At 36.6% G+C, this 15,320-nt stretch overlaps 2 protein-coding genes across 3 annotated transcripts in view; both read right to left on the reverse strand.

The window, feature by feature from the left end:
- Positions 1–89: 89 nt before the first annotated feature.
- LOC126915497 (chaoptin) lies at positions 90–13,697 on the reverse strand. Its single transcript, XM_050720205.1, has 16 exons — positions 13,567–13,697; positions 11,777–12,065; positions 10,945–11,115; positions 9,623–10,098; positions 9,066–9,285; positions 8,494–8,804; positions 7,201–7,425; positions 6,902–7,123; positions 6,240–6,408; positions 4,773–5,305; positions 4,010–4,204; positions 3,642–3,926; positions 2,902–3,027; positions 2,664–2,777; positions 1,894–2,129; positions 90–1,699 (listed from the first exon to the last, which is right to left on the reverse strand). Exons 1-16 carry the CDS (start codon positions 13,567–13,569, stop codon positions 1,408–1,410), a joined length of 3,867 nt encoding a protein of 1,288 aa, XP_050576162.1. The 5' UTR covers positions 13,570–13,697; the 3' UTR covers positions 90–1,407.
- The window catches only part of LOC126915505 (lysophospholipid acyltransferase 6), a 32,618-nt gene continuing 30,331 nt past the window's right edge, over positions 13,034–15,320 (reverse strand). For both annotated transcript variants that reach the window (XM_050720223.1, XM_050720222.1), the window contains one exon: positions 13,034–15,237. In XM_050720223.1, coding sequence (XP_050576180.1) covers positions 15,087–15,237 — 151 coding nt within the window. In that variant the 3' untranslated portion in view covers positions 13,034–15,086. The remainder of the gene's footprint in view (positions 15,238–15,320) is intronic.

Below are 15,320 nucleotides of genomic sequence, written 5' to 3' on the forward strand. Positions count from 1 at the left end.
TCTCCCCCGATCTTCCTTCAATTATCCGATCTACTTTCTCTATAATATTTTTAAGGATGCAATATCACAAACAATAATAAAAACGTATATCATAGTATACAGTGCGATTTTATTAAAAAAAGAAACGTGTCGACAGCACATATTGAAAGCGAATTAGTTTTTTTTTTTTTTTTTTCGTTCGTTAAACGCATAATATATAAAATCTTCGCTATTGAGTTACTTACTGAGTGAATTTTTCTTTTCTTTTCTTTTTGTTTTGAATGTATGACAATCTGAATGTGTAATTAACTAAAACTATTAAAATCTATACTGCTTCCGTCGAACTAAGATCCAAGTACAAGTTAAAATTCTTCCCTTTTGTTAGAAAACACAGAAAACGAATAAGCTTTTTCAATTTAAAACGCGTAATTGCCCCTCGATCCTGATTTTCCTTCTCACAAACGGAAGAAGATTCCATCTCGTAAATTTCAATCTCTTCCTTCGAATAGCGTAGAAGAAAGAGCGTTAGCCTGGATTTATTTACAGGTTCTTAGCTCGACAATGACGTAGCGCGAGAAAGACGAAAAGAAGACCCTGCAATCGCGTGATTTCTTACACAACGATCGCAAGCAGACAGCTAACTGCTACGATGCAGAGAATGAAACTTCAATTCCTATCAACGCGACGGATACGTGTTACAAATCGAAAGAAGAAAACGTATCGAGAATCTTTCTGGTACACGTTCGGTCCTTAATTGGTCACTTTGTACGAGTATCTGAACAATTGATCCGACGGCAGTCTCATTGATTCGAAGCGTGCTGCTTTAGGCAAAGAAACGAGTGGATGTGCAAGAGTTTCTCTCCCACTGACGCATCCGATCAAAGTGCAAACTCGATGCAGATTATTTCGAAAGCACTCGAAGAAATCAGCTTTACAATAACTTTTCATATAAAATCTAGTTCTATCGAACGAACGCTGAACGCAACCGAATCATAAACACAGGCAGGTATCGCGAATGCGATGAAACACGTACGTGTGGTCGAACGAATAATTATCATCGACGTTGATAAAAGAAACTACCACTGCCATAGATCCGAGTATGTACTTGTTGCGTTGATGTGTTCCGTAAATATACATAAATCATGATCGTCAAAATCAACTTATTGATAGTATACACAGGGGAACGTCGCATTATACCTATTCCCATCATCGCTGTCCGTTTGCATAAGCAGGCGCTACATAAGACGAGACAAACGAAACGTGTCATCGCGTGCACGACGCGTGTATTCCTCTCGAGTAAAATAGAAATATTTTGATAAACGATACGTGGCGTGTTCGCGCTTTAAATCGTTGCACGTCGCGGGGAAAGGAACGGTGAATGATTTTTAAACGCATAAAACGGAGGTACACGTTCGAAGGGTAAAATCTCTAATAGACGAGTGCTGGGAAAATAACGCAAAAGAAAAGAAGGAGATGACGGGGCGCGTGAATGTAACTCGCGGCACCCCATCCACATTCCAGATCGCTCTTTAACGCGTCCAGCACCGACACGTTATTTTTGTTCAGGCAAAATGTTTCCCGAAGATCGTCGTCCCAATCGTTGTCCCAACAATCGAACTCGTCGTCTTCTTCGTCTCTTTCGAAGTTCTTGAACTCGCTGTAGGTAGTGCAGCGGTCTTCTTGGTATTGTCTGTGCTTCCTCTGCCAGGATTCCATCCATCTGAAGGAACGCGTCTGTTCTTCAGCGACTTTTAATTAAGAACGAATAGCGGGAAAAACAATTGGAAGCCTCAAAGTAAAACCCGTACGGGCGTCAATGAAGATTCGAAAAGAAAACTGAAATATCACAGCCGACGCGTCGTTTCCGGTTTTTTGAATAGAAGATGCAAAATAAAAACGGGTTTATCGACTCACCCGATGTCGCAGTCGCAGGTGAAATAGCTTCCCCTCACCGTGAGTTTCAATAGAAATCGTTTCCCTGGCACGCCTGGCTTGTACCCGTTAGACGGATTGTGAAGAGTTCGCGCGTCGTTGTGACGAAGATGAATCGTCACGTTTCTTACCCATTCCGCGTTTTCAAACATTTGCTTGGGCACCGTGCTCACGCTCGTGTTGTACATGCCGAAGTGCAAGTGCGGATTTCTTATGCCCTGAAATAAATGCGACACGCCACTCTGTTCGTTCATTCGATAAATTTGCAATTTCCTTAAGAATTTCTAGCATTTACAAGTATTTCTACAAATGAGTTTCCTTAAAGTACAGCGTGTCTCGGTTGACTCGATCAGCTCGAACCGCTTGCAGGGTATACCTGGTATTGAAATAGTTTTTATAAGAAAGTTACATAGTCTGGAGGAACGCGTTATACGATGGGAATATGTTTTCTATGGGCGAAGGAGTTTCGGAGATTTCCAGAGCAACTTTGTTATTCTATATGGACGCTATATTATTTTACAGCAAAATAAGTAGGAAGCGTCGAGTTGCGAGTGAAATGATATTGACCTCTGTTAGTCCCAAACCTGATGATCAAAGGGTAATTTCGTTTTGCTTCTCGCAAATTCAGTTTACGCAATATCAAGTTGAGGATTCGATACGATCAAACATTTCCGTAAGACACCATAAGGCGCATTACGTATAGATCTTGACGGAGAATTTTCTGTAAAAGAAAGTTTATTAGAAATACATACTCGCAATATATCTGGGTTTATTTCCTTCAATGCTCGACCAGTCAACGTTATATTGAACAGTTTGTTGGGGAATTTTCCTTTCATTTCTTTCTCCAAGTTCGTGTCATTCTGTACCTATAAAGAAAATTTCTAGATATAAATATATATATACCTTCTCTATTTATGTTTGACTGTCTCCGACTTGGTGGAAACATTTTGTGAAAAGACAATATTTACGATAGTAGAATTTTACACGTACATCGATCACCAGATGCCTTAAGCCGTTGTTGTACTCAAGAATGTTGGGGAAGTTGAAATTCTTCACGCCGTTGTAAGCAGTTATATATAACTTGCGGAGTTTTGTAGCTTTGCATAGTGCTCCGCTCTGCAAACCGGGAAACGTTTTAATTTCGACAGGGAAAATAGTAATTTTAGTATAAAAATCTGTAAAGTATTTTAAGCAAAAAGAAAGAATAAACTGACACGTGTATGCAACTCGCGTACGACAATTTCACAATTTTTATACTCGTTTGATAGTATTTTGTAGAATCCTGAGTATGTAGGTACGTAGGTATATATAGGCTAATTGCTTATAATGAAACTAAGAATAATCGTGGAAATTCGTATTTTTATAAACGTAATTAAAACAAATAAAGCGAACGAAACTTAGAAATTTCATTCGCCTAATAAATGTTAAAACAAGAACTCTACTCTGAATATCTTGTATACACATATTGGCATTCTGTGCATTTTTGCCTGTTTAATATTATCATAAATGCATACAAATCTGCAATATAACCGAGCAGAATTATACAGTTGTAACAAAATAACGATAGTTCGAGTGAACGTTTTCGTAACAAAATCGGTCGGTGCACGTGTAAATTATCTTTCTGTAATTAATTATCGTATATAGATATTATTGGAGAATAAAAATGATCGGTCAGTGATAACTTCATGGTACGACTGTCTCGAAATTTTATCTCTCAACTGGAAACTTACCTCGAAAGTCATCAAAGACAGTCTTCGTATGTCCAGTTCCTCGAGACTGTCCGCGATACCTAAGAAACTAGTATTGCTAACGGCCGTGATCGGATTATCCGCTATATTGAAAGTTTTCAATTCAGGTAGGGTGTGCGTGATCAGTGGCACAACTGTCAGATCGTTGGCACTTAGGTCCAAGTAATGAAGGGACGTTAAATTCGATGCCATTTCCGCTGGTATCGATGCCAACTCATTGTGAGCCAGATACAACGTTTGTAATCGTCGCAGTGGCAATTCTGGCACCTTTAAACGATACAGATACAATGAAATAAACGTTCCTTCGTACGAATCGTTCCATACTACACGCATTTAGAGATATTACGTACGCTTAAGAGCGAGATATTGCTTAGATCAAGATACAAAAGCGAGTCCTCTAAACCGTGGAACGTTCTTCCGCGTGATTCCAGAAGCAGTTGTTTGTTGTGACTCAAATCGAGATGAGTTAAATAGGGCAGATCGGAGAACACACCATCATCGAGTCTGACTAATCGATTGTAGGACAGATCTAGCCACGTTAGGCTCTGAAAAGGAACAGAAGTTTGAATTTTCGTTTCGTTCCCATAGAATTTATAATATTTCCTTTTCGCGCGAGATACGATTCTTTTCGAATAATATCTCGTATTTTTTAAAAGTGGAATCTAACGATTAAATTTTTTTTTTTTTTGTGAATCTTTACCGATTATGAATTAGGGGAGGTATATAAATATGGTGAAATTTCATTTAAAATCGTTGAGGAAGCATTAAAATCGATTTACAATCAGTTTGTAATTGTATGTCTTAAAAATATCCTTCTCGATTGTAATTTGAACCAACAAATTTCTGACTGCCTACTCGACCAAGCCAATTAGTTGGAACAGAAGAAGTATTAAATTTTAAGGAATTAGAAAATTAAATTTTCAGCGTGAACGATACTTTTCCGCGACGTAGTATAACAATTTGTAGTATAGGTCTTATTTCGTTGTAAAATTCCACTCGTGTCCTGGCGTTTCGCGTATCGTTCGATCGCGCGTTAATTCCAAAGTACACGCGAATTTTCCTCGTCGTTAGTCTAATAAATTCAAATTTATTTATAAAATGCGCGCAACTAACTCGCAATCTAAATATCGCGTCTGTCGTGTGAATGCCCGACAAGGTGTTCCAAGACAGGTCCAACATGGATAAACTGGCCGCAGCTGAGATGGACATGGTCTTTATCGGCAGCCTCATGAACTGATTGTGAGACAAATCCAAACTTTCGATATTGGCGTCTGAAAACATATTGTCTGGTAGCGATCTCAGTTTGTTATGAGAAAGATCGACGATTCTCAGTTTCTTCAGCGGTCTGAGCGCCTCTGCCGGTATGTCCATGATATTGTTCCAAGAGAGCAGAAGCACTTGGATGTTCCTCGTGTTTCTGAAGCAGTCGAAGTCGATTTCCATCAGCTCGTTGTGGCTCAGGTCTAGCCACTGTAGGTGCGGCATATTTCCAAAGACACCTTGGGTCACGTTGCTCAGTTGATTGTGAGATAAATACAGATGCGTCAAGGAGTATTCGACTGGTTTGAAGTAGTACTTCATTATGTCGGATACGTTGTTGTAGCTGAGGTCGAGGACCTTGATGTTCGATTGAATCGTCCCGCCAACTACAACGCGACGAAATAAAATCAGAGTTGAGAACAAGGAACGATTAATGTTACAGGCAAGTTCGTTGTGTATATCTCGAATTTTAGATATATTCTCGAATATTCTTAACGTTTAACGAGGTCGATTCGACGGCACGAGTCGCCTTGAAAAACCAAGTTCCTTGAGAGTTCGGTGAAACATAAATCATTCTGCGCGTATTTTAAACTTTTTACGACGTAACGGTAAGCCTGTGACATAAACTTAACACGAAAGCCATTCCTTAGCGAATAACGCGAGGAACGAACGTCTAATCGAGCACTGAACGTATCGAGGATTAGAAATCGAATTGTTGATGCGTGTTAATAATAAATAATGTCTCGAGACGAGCGCGAGAAACAATTTAGCAGAGGCAATGGGATCGTTCTTGGCAACATCGTGATTCCTAATTCTTCCAATAGAATTCCCAATTCTATTTATTACATATTCAAGAGAAAGTATACAGATATTTTTCTGGTATTCGCATAATCATAAACGGAGCAATTGAAATGTCTACGATTATCAGTTTGGCAACTTTGTAGCAAACCGTGTGATGGCCTTCACACAGACTTAAGAAACGAATTGTTAATTTACCGAGCTCGTCTTTTAGCAGAAATTTTTAATATTTAATATTTAAATATTTAATAATATTAATAAATATTTAAAACTTTTAACGACCCAGCGATCGTTATTCGTACTTCAACGAATCTCTGATATTAAATATCCGATTTCCGAGCTCGTACGATCAGGTCTGGTCTCGTGGTAAAAAGAGTTCGAGGATGTTACGTTATGCAAAACAGTCGCAGAGAAATTAGAGGTAGCATCTGCCGATTTGTAACCGGGTTTCATCGATTTTCCTTCAGCAAGATTAAAGAGATCTGTTTAAGGGTGGTCAAAAGATTTGCACGATGGACTTACTGGTGGTCGGCGGTGTAAACGTAGTGCTGTTGATCCATAATTTCGGGATTTCATTGTGGCTGGCGTTGACTTTGAACGAGGACAAAGTTCCCACTTGATCGAACGAGGCAAAGTCGAATTCGGCTAGGTCGTTGTAAGCGAAGTCAAGGAACTCCAAATCTGGCAGATTCTTAAATATAAATTATGATTTTCATTAAATTGAAAAATTCTCCGAGACTACGAAGACAAATGTCACGAAACTTTTTTTGATCCGAAACTTTTTTATCTTTCTTCATCCTTCAACGTGTCTGTTTAAGAATATTTAACGCTAGAACGAGCGGTCTTAATGGATGGTCGTAAATAAAATCACACGACAAAATTAAGACACAGATAGATCGTATTTTAAACTGAAAATCAATATTAATCGTACAATTAACGTCTACATATTCTTGTCGATAATTGGAAGGAAAGGAGAATTAATAGGTCGAGTATAAAACTGATAGCGACGTATGAAATTAATAAATATGATTTATTAATGAAATGAATAAATTAATAATTAGTAGATATGATGAATTAAGTGTCAAGGAAATTTTATATTCTAACAGGCTTTCAATTAATCGTCTGAAAACATATTATACGATAGGATTATGAATTAGATACGGCAAATATAATGTTCATGTTACCTGGAAGGCTTCGTCCGTGATATCTTTTATCTTGTTACCCCTTAGGTTGATATATTTCAACAGCTTCATGTTCATGAACGCCCGCCTCTCGATTCTATCTATAGCGTTGTCCTCTAAATTTATCATCGTTAATTTTGGTAGGTCGACGAACGTGTGGGTTAGAATCGTTTTGATCATGTTGAAGGAGAAATTCACCTCTTCCAGGTACGAATGTATATCGCCCTGAATTAATTCAAAATGAAAGTAGACGAAGCAGGTTGAAATGAAACACGCGATTAGAAAAATTGTACAATTCCTACCTGAAACGTTCCTTTCCTGATATTATCGATTTCGTTGTCCTGCAATTCTATTCGTTTGATCCTCTTCAAAAAATGGAAAGACGTATCTGGCAGTGATTTAATTTTGTTGTTGCTAAAATCAAGGTGCTGCAGGTTCGTCAGAAACTTAAATGGCGCGTTTGGCACTTCAGAAACGGAGGAAGAGAAACCGTGAGACATCCTCAACGTTAGAAGCGAATGTCCAACCTGACGAAGAATTATTTTATTTGCATGAAAATTTCTTTCCAAATTCCTTCGCAATTAGTAGAATTTCATCGCGCAATGGATTATGATCTGAGGGGACAATATTTTTCCTTTGATATTCTTCGAATAAAATATTCGTCAGTATCCGAATTCTCCTGTTCTGCTGCGAGTCGTTGTATAAAATTGTATCAAATGATTATATTTTATCATTCTACGTGCTCATTTAGCTTCGTCGAAGAAGCAAGAAAAGAATTTTCTTCCGTCTTTTCTACGTACCGGAGCATTTTATTTATCCAAACTGTTGAGAGGCAAATTGTTCGTATAATAGAAATTTAGTGATCCTTTTCGGTACCTACGATCTTTCGTTGTAGTAATAAAAGTTTACGTAAGTCAATAGAACGATACTTGAGATAGGCAAATTTACTTTGCGAAATTTCAGTTAATGCTAAAGTCTAAGTTCCACCGTGTATGTTCGTGAATAGGTCAAGTACTCGCCGCGACGATGGATCTTTACAGAAGCCTGTTTTATTGGAATTATCTGCGGCTATCAAGGCCTTCGGTGAATCGGGAATGCGGTTCGAATCTAGTTTAATTAACATATTACGGTAGATTGCTGATTCTCATTGATCAAATGTATTACGATTTTGTATGGTTGCTCGCTTGATAAACGAAATAGTAAGAAACAGAAAGAACGTTGTTATAGAAAATACAGTATAACAATCTTCCAATTTTTATGACAATGATACGACCATTGATAGATACAACGAAACTTCAGATTTTTGTAAAAAAAGAACAAAAAAGGAAAGAGAATTTTTAAGTTTCTAAGTTCTCTTGAGTTTCTTTTGATCGTTGAATTAAAATTAAATGAGACGTGTCCGTATTTTATCTCACTGAAATTCTACGACCTCTATGATTTACTTGGAAATACGCGAAACGAATAAAACCTGTCTAGAGGAGAATTTCACTGTGATTATCATATATATTTTATCTTTCTGAAATTCTACGACCTCGATAAAAAATATTTTACGTCAAAGCATTAAGATTATTACGAACGTTTAACGTTGAAATTACCTCGGAGAAAGCTTCGTCTTCTATCGAGGATATCGAGTTCTCCGAGAAGTCCAAATACTTGATTCCGCGAACGTGCATGAAAGCATGAGCCTTGATGGTATTCAGGTTGCTTTGGACTATACGAAGTTCCTTGATGTCCATCCCGTATTCCATAAAATCGTCCGACGATAACGTTGATTGTGGCATTCGCGAGATTGAAAGGAACCGCATGTTCCGCATTTGTCGTAAATCCTGAAGGGACACCACGCTGTTTTCTCTGCCGCTCAAGTCCAGATTGTACAGGGAATATTGGAAACCATTGAATACTTCGGCTAATAACATGTACGATAAGATGTCGATTAACGTAAGCTATCAATTTAAAAAGTGGCCAATACGTTCGAATTCGATGAGACATTGAAATTCGAAACTTCAGATTCTTGTAAAAAAGGGCAAGAAAGGAAAGGAAATAATCATATTTGATGAGACAGGATTTTTTTAAATCTTTGAAATGAAATTGGAAAATCGATGGAACTAATAAATGTCAGATTTAGGAAATTCTGCGATAGACACAACGTTATCGTCTTTCATCTTACCTGGCGAAAACGTTTGAATCTTGTTCTCGCGGAAAATCAAAGTACGTAAAAAATCGTATTCTTGGAAGATAGGACTCGAGAGAGAAGTGATATTATTGCCGGACAGATCCAATAATTCTAGAGATGTCTCCAAGCCAGCCAAATCAGGAGAATTCACCTCCATTAGATCGCAATCGCTGAAATAAAGTTCCCGTATTCTCGAATCCCTGAACGTACCCTCCTAAAACACATAGTTTAATATTTTCTCCTAACCCTGAACGTTTCATTACACTGCGTAACATACGTATTAAATTGTATTAATATTTATTACGAGCGAAACTTCTATCATTTGGCATTCCAGCGAATCGATAATAAATCATAAAAAATTATGCGAATATCAAGTATCGTGATTTCTTTATTTTGTCAAGGATTTTAATTTCTGTAAACGTAATACAAACGTTCAAAAATTCAGATTTAAAAAATGACTGATTTTTGTATCCGAGAAACATTTTTGGCCAATTATTTTAATTATAATATTTATAAGGCGAATATAAATTATAATATTTGACAAATCTTACCTGTACCATAGTTAAAGGATTACCATCGAGATAAGTTCGGTTAACTTTATGGAAATGCTGGAAATCACCAGACATCAGAGTTTCGATTTGATTATAATCCAATCGCAGTATATCCAGAGACAACTGCAGGCCTCTGATTTCCGGCTCCTGTTGCTGGTTTAACATCTTCGATATTCTGTTGTAGCTAAGATCCAACACCTTCATACGCTTCAGAGACGACAATTGCGCATAGGGAATATGGGTCAATTGATTTCCATTCAGGTACAGATATATCAGATGTGCCATGCCATCTCTGAACACGGAAGGATCGATCTCTTTCAGATTATTTTCGCGTAAATCGAGCATGTCCAAGTAAGTGAGGCCCGCGAATGCATCCGCCGGAAGTTTGTCGATCGCGTTTCGTCCCAATCGCAGTTTTTGCAAAGAATTCTCGAGACCGCGCCAATTGTCCGGCGTGATCTTTGATATTTTGTTACCTGCAGAGCAAGTGGTGTAGCTATTACTTGGTTTTCAGAATTCTTTCTTTCCAAATGTATGATACGATGTTTTAGTAATTAATACGTAATTAAGAATTATATTAGAATAATATTATTAAGTATACAGTGATATTAAGAATTATATGTTAAAATTTGAAAGAGAAATAATTTTAGGTAGAAGTCGTTACTCTTCTTAGATAGACTTATGACGAGACAACAGAGGATTTTATTTAGGATCAAGAACAATCTTTGAGTTTGATTTAATTAAGCTACGAAACTAATACAATTTGTACTATTAATTCATTCGTCCCTTTTACTTTTCTTTCTTTCACATTTCTGATCGTGAATCAGAAATCTCAACATCTGATTTTTATAATGCAATCTTATATCCATGTAATTCATCCTACATCCACTTAATTTCACTTTTGATTTCAAGCATGATGACAATAATCTTTCACATTTTAAAACATCAATATACACAAAGTGCTTGTTACGATTATGTTATCTACTAATGAACCGTTCCTTAGTGATTCGATGATACATCAAAACTGGAGTGCTTTATCAAACCAGGTTATCAGCTAATTTTTCAAGATGACAATAAGTATGCGATAAAATTAAACTGTTACGAACTTCTCTCCTTTATTGGAGCAGAATTTTACTTCCTGCCTAATGAAACCAATAGCTGTCGATTAAATTTACTTATTTGAACTATTATATTTTCTACGAACAAAAAGTAATAGATAATTTATAATAGAAATTTGTCAAGTTCAATTATATGAATCGCGCATTTCCCGACAAGTTCGGATAATGGGAATTCTACTACGTTAAAGAAAATTCCAAAGATACCTGTCAGATCGAGAAATTGCAATTTCTGCAAATGTCTGAATGACCTGCTGGGAACCTTCTCTAGGCGATTGTAGGGTAATTCGAGCTCCCATAACGATCTCTCAAGCCCTAGGAAAGCTTCGTCCGGGATGTCGGCCAGGGGATTATGTTTGATCCGTAGATTGTACAGACCTGAGAGGTAGAGGAATGACTTTCATGTGAAACTGAACTGCCACGCATCCTATGTATATATATATATATGTATATGTAACGTAACGTAATCGATGATGCAAGGAATTATTCGTGACATACGGTCATTGCCCCTCAACCCCTATTTCATTCTTCCCTTGATCAACGATCTCTTCGAAATCCCCTTTTAAGCGCATTCTAGCATACATAAGCGAGTTAATATTAACGATGTGAGAAAATTACTTGGCATTTTATTTTTCCACGGGATATTACTATTTTCTGAGTTTGCGTATAGGAAGAAGAATCATTTCTTTTTTACATTAGCGAATATTTTATTTGGTCTTGGCATTCTTTTAATTTTTCTTAGAAGCTCGAAATGTCGATTGGTCGTTGGAAAACAGTGACCATCTCGCAACAATATACAGAATATTTGAAAGTTGTAAGAACCGAAATCGTGAGAATCTCGAATATTTCGACCCTTCCTCTTTATTATTGCATATCGAAAGTTTTATATGAGAAATTATCGTTTATTCAATGTTATAAAAAATTATTCTTTGTTAAACGTTACTTATATGAAATGTTCTCTTTCTTCAAAATCTTTTAATAATACGGTCTCTTATAACTTTAATTTGTACGCCATCGTCGTTTATAAATTCCTCCTTACCTGTGTTCATAAGAAACTGTGGCTGAAGAAACATCAGTCCGTTGTTCTCCAACTGCAGCATGAACACTTTGGAGGAATTTATCGGCTGAGGTATCCGCGGCATCGGCACGTTGTAACAGGTGACGATACCCAAATCCGGGATGGCTTTCGAACAGGTGCAAAGAGGGTTGAAGAAACACGGTGGATATTGGACCGGAAGCTCGTGCATCCGAACCAGGGACGCCCACATCATCATCAACAGGGTAAATATCATCAGAGCATAACCCACTTTCACCATCGTTGCCAAATGCTGTAAACCCATTTTTTACTTTACCGTCTCGTTGATTTCGATAATTGTGAAACTTTTCTCCTTAGCTGCGTATAGTTCGGTAAATTTTCGAAATGTTTAATTAAAAATAGGTTTAACGATTCGAATGCTCGTGGACTCTGGAGCTTTGAGGTAGAAAGAGTAGAAATGTCTCAGATTTGATGACTCGGGTTAAATATTTATGTTTAAATATGCGTATGCAGTGGCTACAGAAAGTACCTAAGGCTAACTTTTGTAGATTTTAGTTTTATTTCTATTTGTAAAACATACTGGCAAAGTTATACTAAACTGCGACACGTGACAGTGTGACGTTCCTTCTATTTATATTTCATTCTATTATATTGTATTTAATAGGTGTCGACTCCAGAAAGTTATCTCGTTAAATAATATAATTCCACGATGACGAGTTTCTCCGATTACTGCATTTTCGTCATAGATAATCGAACTTTAAGCAGTTTTTCGCAAACAAGCCAATTATTAGATACTACAACATAATCCTCTTAACGTAGCTGCACGTGGTTTATGTCGTACATTTTCTATGCATATCTATACTAACGTAAATGAAACTTAAAAGAAATTCGCGTATTTTCTATCATTGTTTTAACGTCCGTTTAAACTACATTTTTCATTTTTATCGAGCATTTGAAATATTTTTATTTCTTCGAACGAAAGTCCGTTACCCTATTCATTGAGCTTTGGCAAGTGCAGATTCAACGAGTACTATAAAATATAAACACATAAGATCAAAGATTGAAATAGAAGTAAAGCAAGTAAATGTAACTGTAAATTTCTCGCGTATTTTTTAATATAAAAATCATTGAAATTCAAATATAATTACTCTGATATAGCAGCAAGGATATTGACTTTTGTGAGCGAGTTAATAAGCAACTAGTTACGATAGCGAAAAATAAATTTGGATCGGATTTTAATGAAGTTTGACAAGATGAACATATTTTAAGAAATTGGATTTATTTTATGCCATTGTACTTTCTTTTCAAAGCGTGAGTGCCTACATGTTTATAATTATCGGTTCATGCCAGAATTCAAACGTTCTTCGATTACTTTCTAGTAGTCTACAAAAGCACATACATTTCTCCATTAACAACCAGAAATGAAACCTGGTACTTAGAATCTTATACAATGAAAACGAAATAATTTCATAACAATTTCTCCAGTGATCGAACGAGCGATGTCTCCCCGGCAAATTAAATCATTTAAGAAAACACTATATTCCTGGTTGTGCAAAGGTCAAACATTTATCTCCAAAAAGATCCACAACGTATAAAGATCACCACTTAGTTCAATTTTTGCTTATTCAGCGTTTTTTTTAACATTCTTTTCTTTATGAGCACATTAGATCCTTTATACCACACGAATCCTCTCCATTTCAATTATTTTTCTTTTTGGCCTTTTAAAACTCGAATCCATAATGTTTCACTGTCCTTTGCACATCCACGATTCGAACAATTAACAGAAATTTTACCATGCTTTCTTGGATTAAGAGGACGCTACTCGAGAATCTGTATCGGAGCTCACGATCGTGAGATCGTCGCGGATCGCTCGCGATGATCGCACTGACGATTTTGCTAGCTAAGTGGCCGCTGCCACCCCGTGTGTAATAGGGCTTCGGGAGTGCAGTCAGTTTCGGTGCTTCCCTTTACCCGATTATAAGGACGATATTCCATTAGGCGACGAATGAAAATACTCGCGCAAAACGTTAGTGAACATTCGAATTATGGCTATAGTTATCTGAGGATACGCAGGCACGTGGGGCGCAATGATAACGTCATTAATCAGATTTCACCCGGCTACTGTGTCGGTATATTTGCATCTTATCTTTCGTATAAAATTTATAATTAACCGATAGTGGTCTTAATAAAACTTATACATAATATCGCACTTTTATGATTTTCCTAAAAAATCTATGGTTAATTGGGTTTGTCTATGGTTAATTACCGGTATGTATTAGAAGTTGTTACAAAAGAACAGAAGTTAGGGTTTGATCTATTTAACGTAATCAAAACGGTGGAACAATCGAGAAAGATGTTTGTAAATTTAATAAATTTACATTATAAATGTGGTTTCATACTTACGTAACATTCACATCTTAGCAGTTGAGCATCGTATAACTTGTTTGTAATTGGATTTTATCTCGACACTTGTTATTAATATCAATAAAGATGTTCGGAGGTAACGTTTCATAAATAAACTTATGAATTTAGTTTGAAATTAATTATGTGAATAAATAGCAAAGACGCTTGAGGGTGCTGTAGATTAAGTCTTCTCCCTCGCTGCATCGCGTACTAATTTCGCGACTGCGAAAGTCGTAGGGTACTCGAGCATTTTTCGTAGAATCGTCAATGCGGACGAACGCCAAAGAATATCTTACGCATATTCTAGCATCCTGAGTAAAACTGGGTGTTTTGGATAAATCGAAGCGCGTTTGTATAAACTAGAGATTATATTCCCTAGTAGTTCGTTTACAATCATCGTATCATTACGCACGCTAAATGTATAAAACTGCAAAAATTACTAGTAATCGCTTAGAATTAAAATCATATCTGTGTTCTATTGGAACGTCATAATCTGTCAACCATTCTTTCGATAAACATTGCAGAGGGAAAAAGAATAAGAAACATGATAATATTACAGAAGATTATCGATTAAATATTATTTACTATATCACCCGCGATGTCGTCTGTTTTCCGGTAAAACTGCGAAACAGCTAGGTGCCAACTTCTCAGCATATGCACTGGGCATTGATATAAATATATGATTACTCATTCACGTTATATAAAACAAATATACTTTTCACACGCTCGACATAGAATTTGTACCAGTAACATGTCGTAACAATAAATATTGTACGTATATATGTGCGTGTATATATAATATATACATAATATTTATAGGTATATTAAAACATTCATAAAAAATATGTATCTCTTGTGTGATCGTCAGTTTTTTTTTTTTTTTTTTTTTTTTTTTGGCCACATCGAAAATTCACATGGATTTACGCGCAGTTCCGTTGATTAATTCCTGAGAAGTTTTCGATTCCTTTTCAGTTACTTTCTTGTGCGACGGAATTTTCGGAAGACGTGGTGCGATCACGAGTAAAGTTAATCCGATTATATGTGGAATCAGGTATACATACCTGAAAAAGAGAAACATATTGCGTGTTATGTTAGAATTTTCGTCTGATTACGTACGTATATTATAAGTAGACTGGATTTTTAT

The sequence above is a fragment of the Bombus affinis genome, chromosome 4, assembly GCF_024516045.1.
Source record: "Bombus affinis isolate iyBomAffi1 chromosome 4, iyBomAffi1.2, whole genome shotgun sequence".
In the NCBI taxonomy this organism is placed as follows: Eukaryota; Metazoa; Arthropoda; class Insecta; order Hymenoptera; family Apidae; genus Bombus; species Bombus affinis.